Raw genomic sequence first — 27842 nt, 5'->3', positions numbered from 1 at the left:
TGGGGGTGGGGGATGGGGCAGGACACCAACATGCGAAACACCCACCAACAGCTGATCAGGACTACTTCGGGGAGACCAGGGCGGGACACGCGGCTCCAGGCTCCAGTGACGACCACAGGGCTGCTCAAGTTTCTGTCGGACATCCCCCAGGCTGAGCAGGTGAGGGAGGCCCTGTGGGAGGACTTCCAACTGCCTGGAGGCAGGCTGGCTGCCTGGGGTCCACATAGGCCAGGGCTGAGGGAGGCCCTGGAGAAGCCATGAGATTGAGCCGAGGCCCAGGTGAGAGACCGGGGCGGGGGGGAGGGGAAGGGGACAGGGACCCTAGGGAGGCCTAAGTCGTCCAGGGTGAAGATGAGGAAGACACCCAGGGATGACTCCCAGCCTTCTGGTGGAGTGATTTGGGGAACACTGCAGGAGGAGGAGGGTTTTGGGAAAGATCATGAGTTTCCTCCACCTTGACTCCGCAAGTCCAGGACCCCATGGGGCCATTCAGAAGAGCTGCCCGGGGCCCAGAGGCAGCACTGCACGTGGTGACAGATCTGGGCTCTGGGGACAGACTCAACATGATCAGGTCCTGGCTCCGCTTACCCGCTGGGTGACCTAAGTCAAGTGATTTCTCCTCTCTGAGGCTGAGTGTTCTCACCTGCAGGATAGGGGTAATAGTGGAATATAGGGTCCCCGGGAAGGTTAAATGAGTTACTGAGAGAAAATCCTGAGCAGCTGGCAGGTACTCAGTAAGGAGCAGTGGTTGCTATTTGAATACTAAACACTGAGATGGCGATCAGTCGGTTATACTGGTAACAAGAGTCCAGGGGGTGCCTGGGTGGCTCCGTCGTTTAAGCGTCCAACTTCGGCTCAGGTCATGATCTCGTGGTTCGTGGGTTCGAGCCCCACGTCAGGCTCTGTGCTGACGGCTCAGTGCCTGAAGCCTGCTTCGGATTCTGTGTGTGTCTCTCTCTTTCTGCCCGTCCCCCACTCGCAGTCTGTTTCTTTCTCTCTCAAAAATAAACATTAAAAAAAAAAAAGTCCAGGGGGCCACTCGGGGTGCACAGAAGAGGGAGATCCCCTGAGGGAGGTGTGAGATGGTCCAGGAGCCTGCTTGGAGCTGGGCCTCCTCTCCTGTCTCCACTCAGGGGAGGCTTGGGAGCGGTGATGGTGTAATTCAGGGCCAGCAGCCGAGGTCTCGGAGTGCTGGGCAGACGGCAAAGAAGGACCGCAGACCCAAGGCCCGGAACAAGAAAGGGCATAGCCCTGCTGAGGCTGAAGAGTAAGCAGCTGTGCGACCGGCTGGGTGGGATGTTGGGTGTCAGGCCCCATAGGGGGGCCGGCATCCTGACCTTGACCCCTGCTCCCTGTCCTTTCCTTCCTCAGTCTCATCCCTTCTGCTCCTCGGAAACCCTCCTTTCCCTTCCAGTGGGCCTGGGAGAGCTTCCTCACTGATGGTCGGGCCCTGCTTCGGCCTGGCCACCAAGCCCCGCCCTTGCCCCGAGCCGTCACCCAGCACAAGGCCAGGCTCAAGTCCACAGCCACCCTCCCAGATGCCCACGGCTTCTGCTGGAAGACAGAGGTGCCAAACCTGGAGAGGAGCCAGCAGCTCAGGGCCTGGGACGGCATCCCTACCCCTTCTGGCAAAGGGGGGAGCCAAGAACTGGAGGCCCCCAGTGAGTGTGACCTCCAGCCACCTGGGAAGAGGTCAGGCTCAGGATCAGAGTCTGAGGAGGGCGTTGAGCCGGAAGCCCTGCGTGCTGAGGAGGTCGAGAGGGGTATGAGCCCTGGAGAACTGTCCCAGCTCCTCAAGAGGGGGTCGATCTGGGAAGAGGAGCGGTTTGTAGGGGTGACAGAGGAAGCTGAGGAGGGGGCGCACAGGGCCCCCCATAGAAGGAGGGCTGGTTCGCAGAGAAAGGGGCAGAACTCTGGCGAGGAGGCCTTGGATGAGGGTGACCTACAGCGCAAGGCGAGCAGCTCCAACCTTCGAGGGCCGCAGACGAGGAAGTCAAGGGCCAAGGAGCTGGAGAAGCTGCAGAAGCAGTTACAGCAAGAGTTGGACGGCGGTGAGTGTGGACTTCAACGTTTGGGTCCCCCAGGAAACTACACAGCGGGGAGACAGGTTGGGGAGCCGGCACCCTGGGCCAGCAGTTCAGACAGGGCTGTGGTGTGCTCCACATACTAGGCAGGATCACCCGATGGGCTGGGAGGGGGGCTACTCTCTAACTTGTCCCGTTGTGTACAGGCCCTGAAAAGCAGCCCTGGAAGGCTTTGCGGGCTGCTGTGCAGGCCTCCAACCGGAGTGGGAAGACCTATGCCTTGGGAGATGAAGAGACTTTCCAGTTTGCCAACTTTCCTAACCGTACCTTCCACAAACGACAGGAGGCCACCAGGTAAGGTGGAAGAAAAAGGAGGGTGGGCAGAAAGGACAGGAAGTAGAGAAGAGCCAGTTCTCTAGAGACATTGAATCATTCATCGTCTCATTCATTCCTTCATTTATCCATTCTCCAATCTTCTGATCATCCAATCTTCTTTGGATCTATCCACCCACCCACCTGTCCTCCCTCCCATCCATCCATCCACCCCCCCATCCAACCCCCCGTCCTCTCTCCCCTCCATCCATCCATCCATCCATCCACCCCCCACCCGTCCTCCCTCCCATCCATCCCACCCATCCATCCATCTCTGTCTTCTTGGCCAGCTATCTATCGATACAAACTACTTTTCATTCATTTCCCATCTTCTATCCATCAATGAATCTATTAACTAAGTGATTAATGCAACATATATTGAGTATCTACTCATGGGTCCTCAGGATGTAAAGATAAAAAGACTTGGTCCTAGCCCTAAGAAGCTCAAGGTCTGTTGGAAAAGGAGACGGATGGGCAAGACAACAATGAGGGCAGTAGAGTTAGACAATCGCTATACTTGGGGCTTAAACAAAGGACAATGGGAACAGAGGGGGAAAGCCTGGAAAGGGGGCACTGTTGCATTGTCTAGGTGAGGGATGCTAAGGGCATAAACCAGGTGGTCATGTGAATGGAGACGGGGGGATCCATTTAAGAGATATTTGGGGGCTGGCTCGGCAGGTCTTGGTGACTGGTTAGAAGTGGCAGGTGAGAATCCACTCAGCACTCGAATAGCACCCTCCAATTCTTGCTGCCATCCCCTGCTTGCTTCCCATGCTTCCCAGTGTGCTTAGGACAAAGCCCAGATTTCTTGGTAAGGAGGCTCCTGTCTCCCATGCCAGCCAGTCAGAGTGCTAGAATGCCCCATGCTCTCCCTCCCTTCTCTACCGGGACTGCCCCTCTTCCTCATTCACCTGGGTAACTCGGATGCATCTTTCAACTTCCAAGTCAGGCGCCCTCTAGGAAGCTCTCCCCTGTGCTTGCCTCCGCCATAGCTTTTGCCACGCGGCATTGCATTGGGGTCCTGGGGTACCTGTCTATCCCCGTGTACAGAGCTCCCTGAGGACAGGTACCAGATCTTATTGATCATGGTCTCTCTGGTGCCCCTACACAGGACCTGGCACCAGCTGGTGCTCAATAAATACGTGCTGAGTGAGTGACCGCATCTTCCCTTTTATTAGTCCAACCATGATTGAATTATGCGTGAAGTCACCAACACTGAGTTTCTAGTTAGGTTAAGAACTGTCCTAGGTGCTGGGGAGACACGGGTGGTGAAGAGGAGAGATAAGGAACCCTGCTCTCGTGAGGCTTACATTCTCCTTGGGAAGAAGGATAATTAATGAAGAAATGAACAAGATGCATAGCTAGAGGAAGGGGTGGTCAGGGACTCTCCTTCTCTCTGACTTTTGAACAAGGACCCAATTGACAAGAAGGAACTGGCCATAAGAGCTGGGGGAAGAATGTTCCACATGGCTCTAGATGTTGTCTATTCAACCGTCCACACCATCCATCCATCCGGTCATCCACCCATTGATCCCATCACCAATTTGTTTCTGTTTCCCATCCGTTCATCTATCTGTCTGTCCCTCAAACCCAAAGGCATTAACCTAGTTCCTGCCAGAGATGGGGGTCAGGGAGAACAAGAGCTGGCCCCTGCCCTCAAAGAGAGCTGCTCTGCGAGGGGAGGTTAGCAATACACGTGGGGTCACAGGTGCACCAAGCCCCACAGGGCGGAGGATGTCCACCGTCGGGGCATACAGCTGGCTGGAGCGGGACGAGGCCTCCAGGAAGAGTAGCCAAAGGCCCCGAGGTGGGCCAGATGCGGCCCTCATCATGGCACGCTTCCATGACGAACGCCATTCCCCCGGGCCTTTGGCTCTCTGGGCTCCTGCAATCCCTCCCTCAGGCCCCCACACCCCTCGGCCTGCTCCTGGTCTCCACGAGACTGCTGCTCCCCCCAGACTTCTCCCACCTTCTTCTTTCCCTCCCCCCTCCCAAGAAGCCTGTTGCAGGCCTGGGAGCGGCAGCAGCAGGAGGAGTTGCAGCGGGCCGAGCTGCGGAGGGCCCGGGAGCAGCGGGTACAGCAGCAGGTGGCTCGCTGCCTGGCGGCCTACGCGCCCAGAGGGAGCCGGGGGCCGGGCGCCACCCAGTGCAAGCTGGAGGAGCTGAGGTAGGAAGCCTGGCGCCGGGGAGGGGCTGGTGGGGAGAGGGCAGGGGAGGCAGCGCGAGAGATGTCAGATGTCAGACGAAGGACAGAGGAGATGCAGACCTCCCCTCCCCTCAGGGCTGAGTCTCCACAACCATCTTCCAGGCCACTTGGCCGCGCTTTACCCGTGAAGACGCCGAGGCACTGGCGGAGGAGGAGCTGAGGCGAGGTCACCGGCTAATAAGACCGATCCCGGCAGCTGGCAAAAGTTCACGGTTAAAACGTTCTGCCTGCATTCCCACTCGTTCTAATCTTTTCCGATTTCAAAAGCCAGGGATGCTTCTTACAAAAAAACTGCGCCATTACCGGAATAGTTACCATGGCACATAAAGCGAGCCTGGGATCTCACTCCTGGGGACAACCGTTCTTTGCCATCGGGTGAAGAGTCATCTGTTTCATTCTCTCCCTATATTTTCACGCTTAAAAAGAAACGGGCAGATGAGTATTTAAAAGTTTTTTAGACTCATAACAGGACCATGAAGGGGGCATTAGCATCAGAACGATAATTCGACAGAGGAGGAAACTGAGCTCAGGGAGCTTGAATAATTGGCCAAAGGTCACAAGTGAGCTGCACAGCTAGGATTCCAACTTGGGCAGCCATTGAGTCGCGCTGCTACGTGGTCCCGGAGCGCTCGGATACCCAATCTGCAGATAAAGTGAAACAGAGAACACAAATAAATATGGCCACCAGGGCCGTTGACATTGAGCACCTACCGGGTGCATCTGGCAGCAGGGTAGATCTTTCCACAACTCATCTCCTTTCATCCTGGGAGAAGGGCTAGGTCAAGGTTGAGTGGAGTGCTGCGGAGAGACCAGAAGGTCTCTGTCCTGCAGCGACCCACCAAGGACTCAGTGGGGTTCTGATCACCTACTCTTTGAGGCTCAGTCTTATCATCCCCAGTTTCGAAGATGAGGAAACCGGGACTCTAAGAAGTCGAGGGTGTTTTAAAGGAATCCTTGGCCAGTGATGGAGGAGAGGCCTTCTCCGTGCCAGACCTCAGGTTCATTGTTTTTTAAATAAGGCGGGAAGCCTAAAGTTCAGAACTCCAAGGGACGGATGTCAGTGAGAGAAGTGTTTCCCGCACACCTTTCATTTTCTACTTGAGAGCAGATATATGCCAGGGGCCCTCTCGGCCCTTACAGCCCGTGAAGTTTGCTCTCTCCGAGCCGCAAAGACTCTGCCCTGCGCAGGAGAGGCTGGCTCAACTAAGGTCACCCGGTGGTAGGGAGGCTATGTGACTTCCTTTCCTTCCCAGATGCTGGACAGGGCTGACATCCACTCCCAAGGCTTCCTTTCTGCCTGGGGCTCCAAGATGTGGACTTCCTCTCCATTCTAACGAACAGCCTCAAGAATCAAGCAGGAAAAACATGCAAGACCTCACAGGCGACACAGAGACCAAACGCAAGCTGGCGCTCCCCACCCCCGCCTTCTGTAGCTGCTGAAATGACCTCTTGAATGCCGAAGACTCCATCTTGCAATAACTCCTGTTCCTGGCCAAGGGTTTTCAAATTCATCTCTTCTTCTCGAATGGAGGAAGCTTCCTTCCCTGGCACATAGCCAAAGATCCTGGCCGTGCCAGGCAGGGTTCTTCCACGGGGCCCCGGTACATTTGCTAGAGGTCCCAAGTGGGTCCTGGGGTCTTGTCTGCTTCTCCCCTCCCGTCCTGTGTGTGGGTGCTGCCACCAATTCCCGAGACCTCTCCTGCGTGCTTCGCAGGATTCCTGCTCTCGGGTGTTAGTACAGCCAGGGGGCCCCTCCTGCTGCCAGGATACCCGGCTTGAAGAGCAGACACATTTCAGACAAGTGCACAGACTGGGTTTTTGTAAATGGATTTGTGCTTCCCCCGTGCAATCCTGGTATTTTCGGGATGCAGTCTGTCATCTGCAACATATTTCTTTTGTTCCTCCCTCCCATTTTCCAAGCCGCGTGCTTATAAAAACGCAGGGAGGGGAGAGGCCCTGCAAGCTGATGCCCAGTTGCTCCGAAGCCGGAGCTGGTCCCTCCGCCTGGGGGTGGCCGGGATGCTAGATGAGCTCCCGGCTGCACAGCCTGCATGCAGACTTGGGCTCGGGGCTCAGTCTCTCACTTCCCAGCTGTGCGACCTTGGACAAGTCCCTCACCCCCCCTGGGCCTCCGGCTCATCATGGGTAAAATGGAGCAAATAATTTCCACCCCACTGACCTCAGGAGGAACCCGGGGCGAGGCTGGGAATGAAATGGCTTTGCAAGGTAAGGGCGGGGAGGACGTCACGTCCCTAGCGAGGAGGAGTGGACTCAGGACCGGGGATGGGTTGTGCTCGCGGCTGGCTGCCCACAGGTCCGTCTCCCTGCAGGCGCCAGGAGCGACAGCGCTTTGCTCAGTACCAGGCAGAGCTGCAGGGCATTCAGCACAGGGTGCAGGCCCGGCCCTACCTGTTCCAGCAGGCCATGCAGGTGAGGCCTAGCCCCTGGACGAGCATCAGCCTCCCCGAGAGCAGCGCTTCTCATTGGCTGATTGCGTAGGGATGTAAGTGAGAGTGGGCCCCCTTAGACAGGACCCCGGGGCCACCGCCCATCCAGAAGCCCTGGGACCTTCACACGCGGCACCACCCGTCCCCGGCAGCCTGCAGAGCAGGAACGCTTCTCTTTCTTCAGGCCAATGCCCGGCTCACGGTGACCCGGCGCTTCTCCCAGGTGCTGTCAGCACTGGGACTGGATGAGGAGCAGCTACTGGCTGAAGCAGGAAAGGGGAACACAGAGGGCGCCTCCGGGAAACCCAGGTGAGGCCGTCTAGCTAGCCAAGGAACTGGCTCTGCACAGCTACAGGGAGAAGGGAAGCGGGGGAGCCACCGCCAGTACTCTGGGCCCTACAGGGTCTCCCCTAGCTGTGGCCCTGCCCATCTCCAGCCTGGGCTGGACCATCTGGGAAGAAGCTGAGAAAACTCACCAGCGGCCATGTTGATCCGCCCTGGATCTAAGTCCTGGTGGCCCAACCCCTCGGCCCGAAGGACACTGCCTAGCTCTAGCAGTCAATCGGTCCTTCCCTAGGCCCTGTCCCCCAGGTCACCCGAGGAAGGCAGGACCGGGGTGATGTTCTCCAGGTCCCACTAAAGAAACTAAGGACCTGAGGGGCAGGGTCCTGTCCAAAGACACAGGAGCAAATAAGCAGCAGAGCCGGGCTGGGAATCTGTGGCCAAATGAGTGGCCACACACCAAGACCCCATTGTGGGGTGGGGCCCCACAAGTCACCCCCTGTATATTGTCCCTTGTGCTTTAGAACAAGGCGATGCACAGCAGGGATTATGAGGCCCATGCATAAGGACACTGAGGCTTCAGGAGGGGAAATCACTCGCTCGGGGGCTCACAGCATAGGAGCCAGATTTGAACCCACATGTCAATAATGGCCATTCGCCTCCTACAGCCCAGGTCTCCTTGGGCATGGGGGTGGGGAGCTAGAAACCCATGGTCTCTACCTATGTCTTCACCTTTAAGGAGCCACAGGTCAGTGGGGGTAAGGATGGAGCACTCTTCTGAAAGCCCCCCAAAAGCAGAACCCACTGGAAGCCAGCCCAACAGGCACTCCACTCCAAGCCCAGACTGAGCCCAGCTCCTAAGATAATGATTAAAGGCTTTATGGAAACACACTGTGTAATTTCTGGTGGTGCTGGGAAGAGGCTGCAGGTTGGGAGTAGGAGGTGGCAAGTGGGTAGGCAGCAGGCTTAGCTTGTCCCATCACCCAGGAGCTCTGGCTGCCGCCCAGGAGCTGCTCCCGCCCAGCACACACAGCCCTGCCTCTGCTCCCGAGTGGGTCGTCGCATAGGGCAACAGCTGCGGCTCCTCCACCCCCATTTCCATCTATGCTGGGTCTTAGGAACTCAAGAGTGAATAGGATCTGGCTTTTGAGAACTCCTGGTGCGTGTGTGGGGTGGAGGGGGGGGTGGGGGGTAGGGGTTGGACCTTTAATGGGGTACATCACACCATAACAGGCCAGACGGAGCAACTGTGGGGTGGTGGGAGTGTGAGGAGGGATTATGTGAATTGAGCCTTTTTTTTTTTTTTTTAAGTTTATTTATTGAGAGAGGGGACATGCGCGAGCAGGGTAGCGGCAGAGAGAGAATCCCAAGCAGGCTCTGCACTGCCAGTGCAGGAACTCAGGAACCTTGAGATCACGACCCCAGCCGAAGCCGAGGGTCGGAGACTCAGACGCTCAACCGACTGAGCCACCCAGGCGCCCCAATTGGGCTTTTAACTTAATTTCAAGTGAGACGCCCTCCAAGGGGGGGGCGAGGCTCACATACACAGATGTGCCGAAATTCTACACTCAGTTTTAGGGGGTTCCAGAGTACAGGTTAAAAAGCCCAATCCAAGGCTCGTGGGAAGGCGGCGTCTGCTGACCATACTGGTTGCAGGGACTTGGAGGCTGGACTGTGGAGCCACGGGTGTCAGGAGACCATGCTGCGCTGTCCGACACCCGATGGAGCCAGGACCCTGGGGAGTCCACTAGGAGGACGCCCAAGAAGCGCCGGGCGCCGTCCACAGCAAGTCCCTATGACACGGAACGTCCGGTGCCGGGCGGGCGCTTCCAGCTCCCGGGTGCCGGGCGTAGAGCGCTTCCAGCGGAGACCCGTAACCACCACATCCGGTCGACGCAACCCCCGGAGCGCATGCGCAGTCAGGCTACCAGCTTAAAGACCGCCACCCCCACCGACGCGGCCGCTCTTGCGCCGCTGGGCTCCGATCCCAGCCTTCCCATGAACCTCTGGGGCAGGCTCCGGCGCGAACGACGGAAGCGGCCGCTCTTGGTTTCCGGCAACACGACGGCGGCTGCCGGGCGACCCGGAAGTGTTCCCATTTTGCATCGTCGGGCCTCGGCGGCGGCCGGGCTCGGGGCGGACGTGCCACCATGGGGTCGTCGAAGAAGCATCGCGGGGAGAAGGAGGCGGCCGGGACGACGGCGGCGGCCAGCACCGGAGGCGCCACCGAGCAGCCGCCGCGGCACCGGGAGCACAAAAAACACAAGCACCGGAGCGGCGGCGGCGGCAGTAGCGGCGGCGAACGACGGAAGCGGAGCCGGGAGCGTGGGGGCGAGCGCGGGAGCGGGCGGCGCGGGGCCGAGGTCGAGGCCCGCAGCGGCGCGCACGGGCGGGAGCGCAGCCAGGCAGAGCCCTCCGAGCGGCGCGTGAAGCGGGAGAAGCGCGATGACGGCTACGAGGCCGGTGAGGGGCGTGGCCCGTGGGGGCGGGGCGTACCCGGGGCCCCGGAGCGGGAGGGCCTGGGTGTGTGCAGGCCGAGTACTCTGGACCTGGGCACCCCCAGGCTGTCTTCGTCGGCACTCATTAAAGGGCCTTCTGTGGTTATTTGGGGTTGAGGGTTGTCTCCCTCCACTGCGCTCCGCGAGGGCAGAGATTTTGTTTTCCTTGCAATTGGCACGTCCCAGGCCCTCAGTAAATGTGTTGAGTGGACAGATGAATGAAGTAGTCCCAGCGTGTGTAGAGACAGGAAGAAATCTGGTATTGAGCAGATCGTGCAGGGCTCATAGCAGGGATAAGAAACGGGTCTGAACGCAAAGGACCCTGTAGAAATTTGAGTTTTGTCTTGAGGGTGGTCGGGAGCCGTAGATTTGAGCCGAGGAGTGAGTTGATCATGTTGTTAGTGTCACCGCATTGAGAACTGGCTCAAGAGTAGTCAAGAGTGGAGGCCACGTGAGGGCTGAGAGTGGTCTGCACCGAGGCAGTAGCAGGATGGAGAGACCCGAACAGATCGAAATCGTGTTTTGCGGAAGGAATTTAAGACATCTTAGCACTTGGATGAGGGTGGGAAGAGGAAGGACATGAAGATGACTCCTTGAGTTTTGGTTGGAGCAGCTAGGTGGGTGGTTGTGTCGTCTCCTGAAATGGAGGAGTTTGGAAGAGGCCCTCATCTTTGGGCCTGTGTTCGGCACCTGAGCCAGGCTTCTTCTTGTTCTAGCCGCCGGCTCCAAAACGAGCTCAGGAGATGCCTCGTCACTCAGCATCGAGGAGACCAAGTAAGTTCCGTCTCCCGTATGTTTCTGCTTTTGTTTTCTGGGACAGCTTCTTGGGGGTGGCCTTTCCCACACTAAAGCATTCTCACTGAAATCACGAGTGCCGTATGACCATCTGAGTTACAGAAGAGGACGCTAAGGCCTGAGAGGAAGGATGGCCCGCTGGTTAAGGGGCAGGCCAGGCCTGGTGCCTGTGTTCCCCATATTGGAGGCCAGTGTCCTTCCCACTGTCCTAGGCTGCCTGGGTCAGGTCCTGTTCTGGGGACCCTCGTGATCTCTCAGTCTCATCCTGTTTTCACCCCGTCTGTCCTGAAATGCCTTCCGTGCACCTGTTTCGTTGACGGCTCCTAACAGTTGCATCTCTTGCCCTCAGTAAACTCCGGGCAAAGTTGGGGCTGAAACCCTTGGAGGTCAACGCTGTCAAGAAGGGTGAGCGTGGGGCTGAGGATGGGGGTGAGGGAGGGCATTTTGGTGAAAAGGACCATCTGAAGGGGTCTCTGAGGAGGGTGGGGTTATGGCACAGGTTCAGCTCCATTTAGTGGCGCTGTCCGTGTGTGTGTGTGTGTGTGTGTGTGTGTGTGTGTGTACATAGTTGCCGATAGACATGAGGCTTCTCCCTACAGTGGTCATGGGGGTTTGGGAATCAGCTTATTCTTTAAGTTCAAATGGCTCGCATCACGTGCTAGCCTTGTGCTGTGAGGCAGCATTAACCAGGCTGAGACACATGCGTAGCTGCTACAAACTGACCTGAGCTGTGCACGTGTCAGGTGTGTTTGTTTTTTAAAGCATGACTTGGGGGGCTTGTAAGGCGTGGAGGGTCCCATCATGCTGTGCGGGGTGACACGGAAGTGTGGGGATGTAGTGGGAGGAGGCAGGTGAAGGGTTCGATTCCCCCCTCTCCTGGCCCCTTCTGGCCCCCTGAGCTGGAAGGGGGCAGGGTGAGTGGCTCCCTCCTCTCCCCACCAGCCACGGGCAGGCATAGCCTCACGTCTGGGCCCCCCTTCCAGAGGCGGGCACCAAGGAGGAGCCCGTGGCAGCCGATGTCATCAATCCCATGGCCTTGAGACAGCGAGAGGAGCTACGGGAGAAGCTGGCAGCCGCCAAAGAAAAGCGCCTCCTGAACCAGAAGCTGGGGTGAGGGGGTCCCTGCCGGGGTGGACAAGGGAAGGACCTGAGGAGGCTGCCAGGGAGCTCTTGAGTCAGGTGGGGGGAGCAGGAAAGGGGTTCTCCAGAAGGCCACTTTCTTTCCTCTTCAGGAAGATAAAGACACTGGGGGAGGATGACCCGTGGCTGGACGACACCGCGGCCTGGATTGAGCGGAGCCGGCAGCTTCAGAAGGAGAAGGACTTGGCGGAGAAGAGGGTGAGCGCCCGGGGAAGCTGGGGGCGGTTACTCAGGGCCTCTGGCAGCCCGACCGGCTGGTGAGGCAGGAGGCTTGTTCTTGGGAGGTGACCGGGCTCAGAGAGGTAGGAGGCCCACGGTCAATGCCGTCTGCTCTGGATTCCCTGCAATGGCCTGCTTTTTCTGCACTCCCACCTGGTAAAGTCCCACGTGTCTTCCAGTGATGCCGAATGGCGTGAGGTCATAGGTCACCCCCCTCCCATCCCATAGGCCAAACTGCTGGAGGAGATGGACCAAGAGTTTGGTGTCAGCACTCTGGTGGAGGAGGAGTTTGGGCAGAGGCGGCAGGTAAGGCCGCTGCAGCGGCCGAGGGCTGGGAGGGGTGGACGCACCGCTGTCCTTAGTGCTGGGGTCCCGGGGCTCGGGGAGTCCGGGCTCCTGACTTGTCTGGACGTTCCCTCTGCCTTGTAGGACCTGTACAGTGCCCGGGACCTCCAGGGCCTCACCGTGGAGCACGCTATCGATTCCTTCCGAGAGGGGGAGACTGTGATCCTCACCCTCAAGGACAAAGGTGGGTTGAGCTCGGGTGCTCTGGTTGGGGACGTAGGTGCTGCTGAGTTGAGGGCAGACGTGAGTGGCCGCTGCTCCTGCCCTGTCCGCAGGCGTGCTGCAGGAGGAGGAGGATGTCCTGGTGAACGTGAACCTAGTGGATAAGGAGCGGGCAGAGAAAAACGTGGAGCTACGGAAGAAGAAGCCCGACTACCTGCCGTATGCGGAGGAAGAGAGCGTGGACGGCTTGGCCCAGGCAGGCCGGGCAGCACGGGGCTGTGAGGTGGGGGCGCTGGGGCTTTTCGGGAACAGGCTGGATCCCGACCTGTCCCTCTTGTCCTGCAGCAGAAGCCCCGCTCCATCCTGTCCAAGTACGACGAGGAGCTCGAGGGCGAGCGGCCGCACTCTTTCCGCTTGGAGCAGGGCGGCACGGCCGACGGCTTGCGGGAACGGGAGCTGGAGGAGATCCGGGCCAAGCTGCGGCTACAGGCTCAGTCCCTGAGCACAGTCGGGCCCCGGCTCGCCTCTGAGTACCTCACACCCGAGGAGATGGTGAGCCCCGAGCCCTCCGGCCACGGCTTGTGATGGGGTGGGGCCTCCTCCCCCTCCTCCCGGGTCCCGTGCGGCCAGATGAGCTGTGGGGGACCAAGTGTGAGGGCCTTGGCCCTCATGGGTAAGCAGGGCGGTGTTGCAGGGAGCCAGGGGCTGCCAGCAGAACGGGGACCGTTGAGACAGATGGTCCTGGGTTCGTGTTCAGGTTCTGCCACCCAGCCAGCTCGTGCTTTGGGTGAGTCGTTTCACCGTGAGGCCGAGGCTCCCCGTCTGGAATGGGAATGGCAGGAGCCCCCGTCTTGAGGGCCACTGCGAGGGTTAGTGACAGCGTGGGTGAGTGTAAGTTCACAGCCGTGTGGGGAGTTGGCGTTTGGGAGGATTGTGAACGCAGAGGTGGACGCCGGGCTCGGTGAACTGCTTGGCCACGTGATTCAGAGCAGGACCCCCCTGAGCCACGAGAACGAGGTTCGCCATCCTGGCTGTCCCTCTCAGCTGGGCAACCGGAGGCAAGGAACGCAGACTCTCTGTCCTCAGTTCTCGTCATCTCACAGGTGGGATGAAGTCCCACCTCCCTCACGTGTTGTCTGTGCGCGGGAAGAGCTTAGGACAGAGGCTGGCACGGAGGAGCACCAAGGAGGTGTTCGTTCTCGGGGGCTCGTGGCCGCCCGCCTTCCCCGTCTCAGGTGTTGCCTCTCCTCCCCTTAGGTGACCTTTAAAAAGACCAAACGGAGGGTGAAGAAGATCCGCAAGAAAGAGAAGGAGGTGGTGGTGCGGGCCGATGACTTACTGCCTCTTGGGGACCAGACTCAAGACGGGGACTTTGGTTCCAGGTGCGCTTGGAAAGAGGGGTGCGGGGTGGGGGCTGGTCTGGCCCAGGGGCCCGTGCTCACCCGAGAGGCCTCTCCCCCCAGATTGCGGGGCCGGGGTCGGCGCCGAGTGCCTGAGGCAGACGAGGAGGCCCCGGAGGAGGAGGAGAAGGAGCCGGCGCCTCAGCCCTCGCAGTCGGATGACACCCGCGTGGAGAACATGGACATCAGTGATGAGGGTGAGGCGCCCTGCCGGCTGGGGGCTGGCGGGGGGGGGGGAGAGGGGGGGTCAAGGGCAGGGACAAGCACCCTGGGGCAAGGGGATGATTCGAGCAGAGGCCTCCCGTGTTTCCGCCAGAGGAGGCTGGAGGCGCGCAGGCCGGGTCCCCAGAGGCGCTGGAGGAGGACGAGGCGGAGCTGGAGCTACAGAAGCAGCTGGAAAAGGGGCGCCGCCTGCGGCAGCTGCAGCAGCTGCGGGACAGCGGCGAGAAGGTAGGGCGCCCCGGGGCTGGGCGGGAGCGGGTGGGTGCTGGCCTCTCCAGGGCTGGGGTCTCCGGGGACGGGTGTGCCGTGGCGCCCTGTCCCCGTGAGCACGGCACCTGCACTCCGGCCAGGATCCTCTTTTTTGTTTAACATCACGTCGTTAGCAGATCCCTAGGTTTGAGCGGTGATTTTGCTCTAAGGTGGCGTAGGGTTGGAGCCTTCCCTGCCTCCCTCCCTTCTGTGGTTGGGTGTTGCGTGCCTGCCGCGAGTAAGGCATCGTCCCGAGGGCTGGGGAGTCATAGGTGAGCGGGACCGCGAGGGGCCCTGTGCTCACGGAGCTGCGTTTCTAGCTGGGGGTGGAGGCCGGCACGCGTGCACGAACACGCTCTGGTGGTGCCTCGAGCCGGGCAGACCGAACCCAGGAAGACGGAGCCGACGGCTGGGGGGCTGGCGTCTTGCATCACCTGTTTGGGGGAGATCTCGCAGGGGGCGGCATCTGAGCTGAGACTTCTTAACACGAGGAGCCAGCCTCGCAGGGATTGGCCTAGGACTCTTGAGGACCCGGTGGTGTGAGCTGAGCAGAGGGGCCGGTGGTCCGTATGGCCTCGGTCGTTGCTGACCCTCCGCGGGCACTAACGTGTGTGGGCACCGCTCGCGTGCTCTGTCGACTCACTTAGGCAAGTTGCCCAGGGTTACGTGACTGGTACGTGGGTTTGAACAGCCTGACTCCAAAGTCTGTGCTTTTAATCCTACCCCTCCCACTTCTGGAGCGAGCGAGAGAGAGAGGCCGGGACGGGGAGCCCTGCGTGCCCAGCCGGTGGGGCACAGCAGTGGGAGCTCCTGCGGGGGGATCCGAGAAGCAGCAGCCCCTGAGGTCGAGGAGAGCCGCGGGAGTGAGGCTCACAGAAGCCAAGAAGGACTTTCGAGGAGGGACAGGCGGGTCAGGTGCGGCACAGTGTGTCAACAAGACTGAGGAGACACGGAAGCGAGGGCGGCAGCTTGGGAGCGGGAGCAGGTGGACCGCACGAACACTGGAGGGCAGGGGCTCAGGCGCTCGGCCGTTGCAGCGGGGCATGGCTGCGACCCAGTAAAACGTTATTTGTGGCAGCAGGTGGTGGCCGGTACTTTGTCCACCCTGCCCTAAAGAGGGTCAGAGAAATGGGCAGTAGCTGAAGGGGGCGTGATGGAGAGTAGGGTTTTTTTTTTTTTCTGTACTTAGTGGTTAATAGCGTTAGTATTTACAGATCGGATCTAAGAATCGTAGGGTTTGTGGCTGGAAGGACTGCGCAGAGGTCACGTGGCCCGATGGTTCTCAGCCTGGGCTGAGCCCGAGTCACCTGGGGGTGTTTGTAAACATGTGGGCCGCACCCTGCAGCAGTTAGGTGCAGGGCAGTTGAAAGAGTATCATAATGAACTTCTTAATTTTAAATTACTTTTAATGTTTATTTATCTTTGAGAGAGAGAGAACGGGGGGGGGGGCGGGGGGGGGGGCGGGCAGAGAGAGAGGGCGGCAGAATTTGAAGCGGGCTCCAGGCTCTGTGCGGTCAGCACAGAGCCCGACGTGGGGCTCAAACTCGCGAACCACGGGATCGTGACCTGAGCTGAAGTCGGGCGCTTAACCAAGACTGGGCCCCCCAGGTGCCCCCATGATGAGCTTTTTTATATGTCCTCTTAATTCAGTAGTTTTAAACATTTTGTCACAGTGCTCTCGCCTCGCTTTCTCTTTTCCGTTTTTTCTGAATCCCTGAAAGTAAGTTGCGGACTCTGTGACTCTTTCCCCCGAGGCACTTCAACAGGCGTCTCTAAAAATGAGGACATTGCTCTACGTAGCTGTGTTCCCTTAAAAATCCCATACAGTACTTGCTGAACCCCAGGCTCAGGGGACCCCACCTTCCCTGGAGGAAAAATCCCATAAATCCTCTGATAGCAGTCCATGACAAAACTTCCCAGTTATGCCCCCAACGCCTTTTGGGTTTGAACCAATGTCTAATCCAGTTTTAAATTCTCAGGTTTTCTTAAGTGACGGCGATTCACAAGTGTGCTCGCTGCCGACCCAAGGGAGCCAGAGAAGGGAAGAGCTATTTTCAGGAGCAAACCCTTAAGGAGCAAGGCAGGGGTGGGACCTGGAGTGCTGGTCAGGGTGGCCTTTGAGTGGAGCCAGGTCACGTCGTGGTTTGTCTCAGGGAGGGCAGGAGCGGGCACAGCAGGTGCAGGTGGCTGGTGGGGGGAAGAAGTTAAGGGAGCCCCGTCTGATTGTCTGTTTTCCAGTGAGGAGGTGGAGGGTGGGGGTGGACGCGGGGTCTTGGGGAGGTGGGGCGCTGTGTTGGAGCCCGGAGTCGGGTACAGGGCGAAAAGCAGGTCTGCTGGGCAGATAAGCGGAGACTCCGCGTTTGCAACAAGGGGTCGCGAGTTGGAAGTGGGTCTGCGCGTTTAAGGGCTTCTGCAGCCCGTCCAGGTGCTCCGTGTTGTCAGCCAAGTAGGTGATGTCTGGGATGAATCCGGGTTGGGTTTGTCGAGGGAGAGACAAGGTAAAGTGTTTGCAGAGGAGGGACCCCGCTGACGCACAGAATGCACGCTGGGTGGTACGGACGCACCAGGAGAGGCGACGGGTGGGAGGACGGGGCTGGAGTCCTGGTGAGGTGGGGGAGTTACTGGATTGAGGTTTACAGGGTAAGTGAGCTGGGAAGATGGGAGGCAGCAGATGGAGAGGAGACGGGGCGGGGCTGTGGATGTCGGTGATGATAAGCCGGGGCTGGGAGGGTGAGCCCTGGCGGGGGAGGGTACGGGAGGAGAGGCCGGGGGAACGGTTGTTATCGGTCAGGAGTTCAGGAAACCTCTGGGGTAGTGGTTGGATGGGTCCTTTGGAGGCAGAGGTCCCCGAGAGTGCAGACGAGAGGAGGAGCAGAGGGAAGGCAGGAAGCTGGGTGCTGGAATCCACAGTGAAAGCGAGGAGGTCGGGAGGTGATGGGAGCAGCAGGTGCCCCCCACATGCCAGGGCCTGCGCCCCGCGGGACGTCGGGAATGAGGCGGAGCTGCTCTCTGCGCCTTCACAGAGTTCACGGTGCCGCGGGATGTTAGTGTCATTCCGCGGCGAGTAACTTGCCAAGCGCCCAGCGTCCAGCAGGGAACACGGCAGCTGAAAGCACAGGAGTGTCTGTCCTCGTGAAACTTTTGTTCTAGTGAGAGGAGATGAGAGAGGGCAGAACAACATCTGGCGGTGAGAACCGCCGTGAGGAGAGGAGAGAGAGGAAAAGGCGAGGCGGTGGGGAGATCAGGAGTAAAGGAGCACTCCCGTTTTCAGTCGGCTGGTCAGGGAGGGCCTCCCTGAGGAGGTGACGGTTGAGACGAGATGAAGTGAGCCTCAGCCACATCCTAGGGCACGGTTCCGAGGCGAGGGAGCACCCGGTACCTGAGGCGCTGAGGCAGGAGCGACTGGGCTCGCTCAGGAAGTTGGGTGAGGCCCGTGTGGCGTGAGCCACGGGGAGAGTGGCAGGGAAGGAGGTGGGCAGAGGCCACGTCAGGCGGGGGCTTGCTCTCGCGGTAGGTTTAGCCGGTGCGGTTCTGTCGGAGGAAGACCAGGTGGGATGGTGGCCCGCTGGGGACCGTGGAGACCAGGAGAAGCCGCTGTGTGTGGAGTGCATCTTGAGGGTGGAATTGACCGGGAGGATGGGGTGTTGTCCTGGAAGCCACGTGCCGAGAGGGTCTTGACAGGAGGCATCTGTGACAAATGCTATGGAGGATTAGGGTATCCGGGATGAGCGCTGACCTCTGGATTGGGCAGCACGGAGGTCATCCGTGCTGTTGCTCGAAGTGGCCTCGGTGGGAAATGCGGGCAGATCAGGCAGGCTGTAGTGAGGTTGGTGATACGAGATGACCAGAGGACAGCCGGTCGTGTTTCTGTCCCCCAGCAAGAGACAGAAGATATGTTAAAAAAAGATACTGCTTATGAAGGCGTTACAGGTGGTGAAGTAACACGGGCAAGCAATAGACAGCTTGCTAAACAGATGTTTTCCATCTTTTCTAAACGGGTAACAGATAAGGAAGATAGCAACAAAATAAAAAGGAGTAAATGATGTGTAAGATTTGGAGGGGAGGGGCGCCTGGGGGGCTCAGTCGGTTAAGTGTCCGACTTCGGCTCAGGTCACGATCTCGCGGTCCCTGAGTTCGAGCCCCACGTCGGGCTCTGTGCTGACAGCTCAGCCTGTCAGCCTGGAGCCTGTTTCGGATTCTGTGTCTCCCTCTCTCTCTGCCCCTCCCCCGCTTGCACTCCGGCTCCCTCAAAAATAAACATTAGAAAAAAAAAAGATCTGTACGGGGAAGATCCTAGTCTGTTTTCAAAAGACATTAAAGAAGACAGGTACACTGTTGTTTTAGGCAGCCAGAGCTGCCGTGACAAAATGCCACAGACAAGGTAGTTTAAGCAACAGAAATTTATTTCTCAAAGTCCTGGAGTCTGAAATTTCGGGAGGGTGTTCGGGAGTTTTGGCTGCTCCTGAGGCTTGTCGGTGGCCGTCTTCTCACCGTGGCCTCTCGTGGCCTTTTCCCTGTGTGCCTGTGTCCTTGGGGTGTCGTTCTCTCTCTACAACGATACCAACCTGCTGGATTAGGGCCTCACCCTTATGACCTCTGACCATGACCATCTCCTTAAAGGCCCTGTCTCCAAACACAGTCATACTGGGGGTAGGGTTTCAACATAGGAATTTGGGGGGGACGCAGCACAGTCCATAACAGCTGCGTTAACGGATAGGACATTTCAGAACAAAGTTAAGGAAATTATGTTTGTGACTTTGTAGCAGAGAAAAATTTTTTTCCTTTTTTTAATTGCATTAAAATACATAGAACATAAAATTTGCCACTTGGGCCTTTATTAATATATATACATTTTAGAGAGAGAGTGCACGGGGGAGAGGGGCAGCGGGAGAGAGAGCATCCCGAGCAGGCTCCCCTCAGCACCGAGCCCGACCTGGGGCTTCATCCCACGACCCTGGGATGGTGACCCAAGTCAAAATTGAGAGTCGGACGCTCGACTGAGCCACCCAGGCGCCCCTTAACCATTTTTAAATGTTCAGTTCAGTGATGTTAAATCCCTTCACGTGGTTGTGCAGCCAGCCGTCTCCTTCGTCTATCCCTAGAACTCTTCCTGTCTTGGAACCCTGAAACTCCGTTCCCATTAAACACTCTCATCTCTCGGCCCCAGGCAGCCGCGCCCTACTTCCTGTCCCTGTGATTTTGACCTTCTCTAGGGACCTCCTGTCGGGGGCATCACAGGTTTTTTTTTTTTTTGCTTTTTGTTTTTTTGTGATTGGATGATTTTAGGAGAAAGATTTTTAAATTTGTTTTTTTTCAACGTTTATTTATTTTTGGGACAGAGAGAGACACAGCATGAACGGGGGAGGGGCAGAGAGAGAGGGAGACACAGAATCGGAAGCAGGCTCCAGGCTCTGAGCCATCAGCCCAGAGCCCGACGCGGGGCTCGAACTCACGGACCGCGAGATCGTGACCTGGCTGAAGTCGGACGCTTAACCGACTACGCCACCCAGGCGCCCCAGGAGAAAGATTTTTAAACGATAAAAACGTAAAGCGTAAACCATGAGGGGAGAAAAAAAAAACCTTAATATTTACTTAGAAATTAAGAACTGGAGTTATTTGAAAAGGTGTCACAAGGAGTCCAAGATGGGCCAGAAGAAGATCCCTGCCCACGTACACGTAACCGTCACAGAAGGGTTGGTGTCGAGAATACCCGAACAACAAAAACGGGCAAAACGGGGAAACAGGCAGAAGAGCCCAGCAGGCACTTCACAGAAGCGGAAGGGGAAATAGCCAGTAGGACACCCAGGGGGGCCCAGCTTCGTTCGTGGTCAAGGAAAGGCGAGCCACGAGGACGTCGATCGGGTCCCGCCCACACCGTTTGGCAGAAATGTCCGAGTCTGATGGGATCAAGTGTCAGGGTTTGGAGCAGCCAGAATCCTCACATGCATTTGCCCGCGCGCTCCGGGGGCCCGGGCGTCACGTCGCTGGTCGCCGCGTCCTGTGTGGAAAGACAGAAGGGCCGTCCGCAGCGCCAGGTGCCTAGGTTAAGTACGTTCACATCATGGAATACGATTCCGTAGTGAAAGCTAACGAAGTACAGCTGCTCGTGTCAGGATGAATCTTAAAACATATTAAAAAAAAAAAAAAAGCAAATCACGGAGGAATCTACAGCACGGTTCAGATTGTATGATGTTTTAAAAACGTGCAGCTGGGGGCACCTGGGTGGCTCAGTAGGTTGAGGGTCCGACATCGGCTCAGGCCATGATCTTGTAGTTCGTGAGTTCGAGCCCCACTCGGGCTTGCTGCTGTCAGCACAGAGCCTGCTTCGGAACCTCTGTCCCCCTCTTGCTGCCCCTCCCCCGCTTGTGCTTTCTCAAAAATAAAGCATTCAAAAAAAAAAAAATACACAACCAGGGCACCTAGGTGGCTCAGTCGTTAGGCATCTGACTTCGGCTCAGGTCACGATCTCATGGTTCGTGAGTTCGAGTCCCGACGATCTCACGGTTTGTGAGTTCGAGTCCCATATCGGGTGAGCTTAAGCCCTGCTTCGGGTAAAACATGAGCCCCCCACTTAGGTAAAACACAAGCCCTGCTTCAAGTGAGCCCCGCTTCTCTTTCTGTCTCTCTCTCTGCCCCTTGCTCACTTGCGCCCTCCGTCTCTGTCTCTCTTTCTCTCCCCAAAAAAAACACAAAAAAACAAAAACACACTACCAGGGGCGCCTGGGTGGCTCAGTCAGTTAAGTGTCTGACTCTTGATTTTGGCTCGGATCACGATCTCACACCATGAGATCAAGCCCTGTGTCAGGCCCTGTGCTGGCCACATGGAGCCTGCTTGGGATTCTCTGTCTCCCTCTCTCTATGCCCTCCCCCTACTATGTGCTCTTTCTCTTTCAGAATAAACTTAAAAAAAAAAAAGTACAACAAAATAATACCCTGTTTGTGGATGGGTCCTTGTGTGGTAAAACCGTAAAGAAAAGCTAGTGAGGGGCGCCTGGGTGGCTCAGTTGGCTAAGCGTCCGACTTCGGCTCAGGTCATGATCTTGTGGTTTATGAGTTGGAGCCCCCCATCGGGCTCTGCACTAATAGAGCCTGCTTGGGATTCTCTCTCTTTCTCTCTCTTTCTCTCTCTTTCTCTCTCTCTGCCCCTGCCCTGGTAGCTGTCTCCATCTCTCTCCCTCTCTCTCAAAATAAGTAAATAAACTTTATTTAAAAAGGAGAGTAAAGCCAGTGAATCATGAGCCCAAAAAGGGGCGAGGAGACCGTCAGGCTTGAAAGGATATTAATGATATATCTGAGAGTGGGCCATGGGTGCCTGGGTGTGTGTTTAGTTATTACTATTTTTAAACATGCACGTGCCAGGACCCTTTTATGTTTATGGTGATATTCGTTAAAAAAAATAAACGTAGTAAAACAGGATGGAAGGGAGGGGTGTGGAAGTGGATGTGGTGACTGGAAACTTCTCTGAGGAGCTTGCTGTCGGGGCAAAGCACGAAAGTGTGGGGTGGAAGGAGGGGAGATCCTAGACGGTCCTGGGTGCTTATGGGAGTGCGGCATCGGGAGCGGAGTTGTGAGGGGCCTTGGGGCCATGCTGGGCCAGAGGGTGGCCTGAGGGAGGAACGAGGCAGGCGGTGCGGGGGGGCGGTGGGTGCCAGAAGTCTGTGGGAGTTCCACGGGCGTCTCCCCACCCTGTGGTCTCAGGGAAGGGTTCTGGAAGAGGTGTTTGAAACTGGAGTTTGTGGGGTGAAGGGTGGGTGGCGGCGGAGTGGCCGAGAGGCCCTGGGTGCCCCGGTCCCAGAGGAAGACGTGAGGCTGTGGGGCTTTGGAGAACGGCCGTGTGGAATTCCGGATGTTAATTTAAAGGGCAGAAGGGAGCCATCGATGGCTTTGCGGCAGAGGAGTGACCTAGCGAGATGGGTGTAGGTGCAGAGTGGGGGAGCGGACGGGGAGCCAGGGAGGAAGCAGAGACCAGCCAGGTCCGCTGTGGACATAGGAGCGGCCTCTGGGTCTCGACGGCACCTCCCCAGAAACTTCTGGGTTTGCCCACAGCTGCTCCCTCCCCCAGGTGGTGGAGATTGTGAAGAAGCTGGAAGCCCGCCAGCGGGGCTGGGAGGAAGACGAGGACCCCGAGCGGAAGGGGGCCATCGTGTTCAACGCCACGTCGGAGTTCTGCCGCACGCTGGGAGAGATCCCCACCTACGGGCTGGCGGGCAACCGGGAGGAGCAGGAAGAGCTCATGGTGGGTCCTCGGGCGGCCTGCCTCTCCCCCCTGCTCCCCTCGGCTCCGGCTTGGGCCCCCCCCACTCTGGTCAGCTCCCCAGTAACGAGCCTCAGGGCCCCGGTGGGTTAGGAGGCTGGGGGCGGGGAGGGGCTGGGGCTCCCTGGGCTGACCCTGGCCTCCTGACCCCCAGGACTTTGAACGAGACGAGGAACGCTCGGCCAACGGCGGCTCTGAGTCCGACGGGGAGGAGAACATCGGCTGGAGCACCGTCAACCTGGACGAGGAGAAGCAGCAGCAGGATGTGAGGGGCGCGGAGCGAGGCGGGGGATGGGGGGGGGAGCAGGGGCCCACGGCGCAGCGGGGTTGGGGGCCGGGGGACCTGGAGCAGTGGCCCGTTGTCTCAGAGCCCCGCCGTCCCCCTCTGCGATGGGGCCTGTGATGCTCACAGGGTCGTGGTGAGGATTCAGCGAGGCGTCTGGCGTGGGGCCGGTCACCGGAAGGACCGCGGTTGTGTACGGTGGGGGGAGGGTGGGGGGTGAGGGGTGAGAAGAGTCCGCGCGGCCCGCTCACCACCTTCGTCCCGTGTGCTGCCCCCCAGTTCTCTGCCTCCTCCACCACCATCCTGGACGAGGAGCCCATCGTGAATAGAGGGCTGGCAGCTGCCCTGCTGCTGTGTCAGAACAAAGGTGAGGGCTGTGAGCCCTGCGGGGGCGGCAGGGTGAGCCACTCCCCGGGCCCCGCGAGCTGCCCCCCTGCCCCCAGGTCTGGGGCGGTCATAGCAGCATCTGGCCTTTCTGCACCGTGTCACCCCATTTTTGATGGCTTTGCCCAACCCCCCCTCCTCCCCCCCAAAGCCACCACTCGCCCCTGAAGTCTAGGCATCTCTGGGGAGAACCGGGGCAGTGGAAGTGGTCAGGCCGTGGCCTTGAGAGACCCTGGCTTGAGGACCCGGCGGGCCTCCTGGAGTCTGACCACCGCCTCTCCCCAGGGCTGCTGGAGACCACGGTGCAGAAGGTGGCCCGGGTGAAGGCGCCCAACAAGTCCCTGCCGTCGGCCGTGTACTGCATCGAAGACAAGATGTGAGTGGGGCGGTTGGGCAGCGGGTCACGGGGGTGTCACCGGCCGGAGGCTGTGGGGAACTCAGGCGGGGTGGGCGGTGCTGGCCCTGAGGCCCCCCCTGTCTCGCACCCAGGGCCATCGACGACAAGTACAGCCGGCGGGAGGAGTACCGAGGCTTTACCCAGGACTTCAAGGAGAAGGACGGCTACAAACCCGACGTTAAGATAGAGTATGTGGACGAGACGGGCCGGAAACTCACGCCCAAGGAGGTGAGCAGGGCTGTGGGCGACTGAGTCACGGAGAGGTGGGGCCCCTGCCCTTCCCGGAGGAGGCAGAGCTGCACCGCGGGGTCTTGGCTGGAGTGCTGGTGAAGTGTCAGAGCCCCTGTGCCTCAGTTTCCATCTCTGGGGGGCACAGCAGGCTCCATCACGGGCCCGTTGCCGGCCTGCCCCCTCGTGGCTTGACCTACCCTGGGGGCCGCCTTTCTGGTGGCTGGTGTCCAGGCCCCCGCCCCACTGGCGCTCTTCCCCACGTGCTCCCAGCCCAGCCTCGGGGTGCACCGTCAATCTGGACGGCCCACCCAGCCCCAGCCCCTGGCCGGCTCAGCCTCCGCACGCAGGTCTCACTGAGGATCCTCAGTGTCCCTGTCGCGGCACCTCCGGCCCCCGAGTCCGTCTCTGTGACTCTGCGGAGCCCCTGGGGGGCGCCAGGTCGCTGCCTTCCTCCCAGCCCCATCCCAGCCACCCCTCCCCTGCCCTCTGGGGCACAGGCGGCTCTCACACGGTTCCTGCCCCGTGTCCCCAGGCTTTCCGGCAGCTGTCCCACCGCTTCCACGGGAAAGGCTCAGGCAAGATGAAGACTGAGCGGCGGATGAAGAAGCTGGATGAAGAGGCGGTGGGTGGCCCGTGGAGACGTGGGGTGGCTTCGGTACCTGCCGGTGCTGGGGTGATGGGTCTTATGGGGCCCACTCCTGCCCTGTGCTGACTGGCCCCTGTCCTGCAGCTCCTGAAGAAGATGAGCTCCAGCGACACGCCCCTGGGCACCGTGGCTTTGCTCCAGGAGAAGCAAAAGGCCCAGAAGACCCCGTATATCGTGCTCAGTGGCAGCGGCAAGAGCATGAACGCGTGAGTGGGGAAGCACTGCGGGCAGGGCCGGGGCAGGGGCGGGGCCGGGGCAGGGGCGGGGCCGGGGCAGGGGCGGGGCTGGGGCAGGGGCCACCTGACCGGTGGGAAGGCCCGAGCGGGTGTCCAGCCTCATGCTTCTCTTCTCTCCGCAGGAACACCATCACCAAGTGAATCCGATCTCCCTTCCCATCCCCTCCCCGACTTTAATATTAAATAAAGTTCCCTCCTTATTTTTTCCTCCTTCGTCATGGTGCAGATTCCAGGGTTAGACCTGGGAGGAGGGGCAGGCAGTGCTGGGCGGGGCATCCGCTGCCCTCAGGCGGGCTCTGGTTGCTGTGTGACCTCAGGACGGTCCCCGAATCTCTCTGAGCCTTAGTTCTGCCATTTGTACAGTCAAAGCACCTCTGCTTCATAGACTGTCTTGTGAGGATTAAATGAGTTCATCCATCCATCCATCCATCCATCCATCCATCCATCCGTACATCCATCTACCCACCCACCCACCTGGCATTTAGAGGTGAGCAGGACCCCTCAGAGATGCCTCAGAGTCTGACATCTGCTAGGTATGACCCAGCCGTCCAGTGACACAGATAAAGAGACGAGGGAGAGACTGTCCAGATCCTCTAGGACAGTCCTCCACCCCCGGCGTGGTGGTTCAGGTCGTGGCTGATTGTCAAAGGTCGCACCTTACCCTCGCCAGGGATGGCTGTCGGGTGAGAAGTGGAGGTGGTTTTAGAGCCTCCGTCACCCTGGTCTCTCCAGCCTCATGTCCCATGAATCACTGCCCACGGGGGCCTGGGACCTCGTGGGCCAGTGGGCCGGGCTCCACGCCGCGTTCCTCGAGCCCCTGTGCCGCCCCCGTCTGCTTGGGGACGTGTCCCGCGTGTGGTTCCCCAGGGAGGTGAGCTCTGAAGGAGGCTTGGACGTGCCACGATGGGACGCACCAGAGCCCTGAATCGAGGCTCCCGTTGGAGAGCTGGTGTCCTGCTGCCGCCGATGCCCAAACACATACCAGGTGGTTCACAGATTTTTTTTTGAGGCCGACAAACACGAAGTAGAAGAGAAGGATGGTTTCAAACGGTCTCGCAGGAAGTGTGAGCTCGGGCGACACGCAGTTGCCCTGGTTGCTCTTGGGGACGGTTTTGCCGACAAGCCCAGCAAGCGGTCACATCACGCTTTCTTTGAGCTCGTGGTCTCCCTCGTGTGAGGTCTCACCCGGGTTGAATTTCCACCTCGGCTGCCCCTCCGGTCCCTGGGGAAGGCCGCCCGCGGGCTCGGGGCGCCAACGCTGGGTCTAGCGTTTGGAACTCAGGACGTTTCTCCCAGAAGCTCGTGAGACCCGGCTGGCGGTGTGCACGGTCACCGTACTTCGTGCGGCTCCCGCCCTGGCCCAGGCCCGTGCCGACCTCAGGCCTCACTCCGTAGGCAGCGGTCCCTTAGGAGGCTGTCACTGTCGGAGCCGGAAACAGCTCAGGCAGGGCCGGCCCAGGCATCCCGATGCAACCGGAAAGAGGTGCCACTCTGGGCTGTTAGCAGTAGGTCCTCGGAGCACAGGCTGGTGAGCTGAATTCTTACCTGTCTGCCCCCCGAGGCACCATCCTTGGTTCCCCTCAGCGCCAAGCCCATGACTGCCCCCTGGAGCTATGCTCCCTGCCCCACCCTTCCCAGCTGGTCCCACATCGTCCCTTGGCATCCTCAGGAAGGAGCCAGGTGGCTTAAGGAGCCTACTGAGCAGGGCTCTGGGTTGTCAAGCCTCTGAGGCTTCAATGTCAAGTGCCCAGAAGGGGCTGTTTCCCAGAGGAGGGGGTGCAACAGCGGGAGGAACATTCAAATTCCCTTTCCCTCCTTGGTCACTAGGCCAGGTCTCGCCCAGCTCATCATCTACACGACCCTGGGGACCCTGGGTGCATTGCGTGCCCCCGCTGAGCCCCGCCTCCTTGGCTCCCAGACGGAGACAAAAGCTCCCACCTCAAATTGTCCCAAGTTTTTACCAGTGGGAGCCCCTGGAAGCTGGTTTGGTGTCTAACAGAGCAAAAGCTTGAAGAATTGAGACTGCTAAAGCTAGACAGACCTCTGAACTTTTGAGCAAAGTGGAGGGATGTTAATACATGCAAATAATCTTATTTTCTCTAAAATAAACAATGGAAGAAAAAAAATTGAGTGGAAACTCGGAAGACGTCTGGACTTCTCTGATGTGTCTTGTTTTCTCATTTTGACTTTGGAAACCAGGTAAGTTTTTTACATTGTTTTTTAAATGTAAGTCAATATAAAAGCAATCCCTAAAAGCCTAAATAAGTGAACCGAATTTTATATCAAGTTGATTGCATAGCAACATAGCAAAAAATTCTTTTGAATGATACAAAAGATACATTTTGACTTTACACCCCCTACTGGGGTATCAACTAAGGATAAAAAGAGCCATTAAGAAATGAATTAACAATTAAGAAATCACGGGGCTCTGGGGTGTCTCGGTCATTGAACATCTGGCTCTTGATTTCGCCTCAGGTCATGATCTCATAGTTCGTGAGATCGAGCCCAGGGTGGGGCTCTGCACTGGCAGTGTGGAGCCTGCTTGAGATTCTCTCTTCCTCTCTCTCTGCCCCTCCTCTGCTCATGCTCTCTCTCTCTCTCTCTCTCTCTCTCTCTCAAAAACAAAAACAAAAACCACTTACCACTAAAAGGAATCAGGTATCTTTAGAGAAGGTGGACTCTGGGTCTGGGGCAGGAAATACACAAGCTGAGTCTGAAATACCTTGTCACGCTGGATAGCAAGGAACCTAGGATGGGGGTTGTCAGATCGACACAGGAGCCACCTGTAAGGGACCACCGCCAGCCAGAGATAGGACGATTTAAGCATCAAAAATATTAATGACTTGGGTTCAAACACACTCATACATTAAAAAAAATCATGAGTTCATAATCATGCTCTCAAAAGTTGCTCGCTTTTATTTTTTTACATTTATTTTTTGAGAGGCAGAGACAGAGCACAAGTGGGGGAGGGGCAGAGAGAGAATGAGGCACGGAACCCGAGGCGGGCTCCAGGCTCTGAGCTGTCGGCACAGAGCAGGACGTGGGGCTCG

General features: G+C 58.4%; 2 protein-coding genes across 5 annotated transcripts; both read left to right on the top strand.

The window, feature by feature from the left end:
• The first annotated feature begins 12 nt into the window (after positions 1 to 12).
• Positions 13 to 8218, top strand: TSGA10IP (testis specific 10 interacting protein). 3 transcript variants are annotated; one of them, XM_047878880.1, is made up of 8 exons: positions 13 to 159; positions 1134 to 1267; positions 1372 to 2051; positions 2231 to 2378; positions 4396 to 4563; positions 6933 to 7032; positions 7234 to 7358; positions 8071 to 8218. In XM_047878880.1, exons 1-8 carry the CDS (start codon positions 13 to 15, stop codon positions 8177 to 8179), a joined length of 1611 nt encoding a protein of 536 aa, XP_047734836.1. In that variant the 3' UTR covers positions 8180 to 8218. The 3 variants fall into 3 exon arrangements, with proteins under 3 accessions (XP_047734836.1, XP_047734835.1, XP_047734837.1); XM_047878879.1 differs by having other exon boundaries at positions 4393 to 4563; XM_047878881.1 differs by lacking the exons at positions 6933 to 7032; positions 8071 to 8218 and having other exon boundaries at positions 4393 to 4563; positions 7234 to 7349.
• A 1123-nt stretch (positions 8219 to 9341) lies between these two features.
• On the top strand, positions 9342 to 24999 carry SART1 (spliceosome associated factor 1, recruiter of U4/U6.U5 tri-snRNP). 2 transcript variants are annotated; one of them, XM_047823465.1, is made up of 20 exons: positions 9342 to 9794; positions 10546 to 10603; positions 10974 to 11029; positions 11608 to 11734; positions 11857 to 11962; positions 12212 to 12289; positions 12413 to 12512; positions 12604 to 12746; positions 12839 to 13042; positions 13748 to 13872; positions 13954 to 14087; positions 14207 to 14340; positions 22424 to 22597; positions 22770 to 22880; positions 23178 to 23265; positions 23568 to 23658; positions 23772 to 23907; positions 24443 to 24532; positions 24641 to 24762; positions 24915 to 24999. In XM_047823465.1, exons 1-20 carry the CDS (start codon positions 9482 to 9484, stop codon positions 24931 to 24933), a joined length of 2409 nt encoding a protein of 802 aa, XP_047679421.1. In that variant the 5' UTR covers positions 9342 to 9481; the 3' UTR covers positions 24934 to 24999. The 2 variants fall into 2 exon arrangements, with proteins under 2 accessions (XP_047679421.1, XP_047679420.1); XM_047823464.1 differs by having other exon boundaries at positions 9346 to 9794; positions 12836 to 13042.
• The last annotated feature ends 2843 nt before the right edge of the window (positions 25000 to 27842 follow it).

The sequence above is a fragment of the Prionailurus viverrinus genome, chromosome D1 (assembly GCF_022837055.1).
Source record: "Prionailurus viverrinus isolate Anna chromosome D1, UM_Priviv_1.0, whole genome shotgun sequence".
NCBI classification, from domain to species: domain Eukaryota; kingdom Metazoa; phylum Chordata; class Mammalia; order Carnivora; family Felidae; genus Prionailurus; species Prionailurus viverrinus.
The sequence above is the reverse complement of the archived record's forward strand: the minus strand, read 5'-3'. Positions and strand labels throughout refer to the sequence as shown.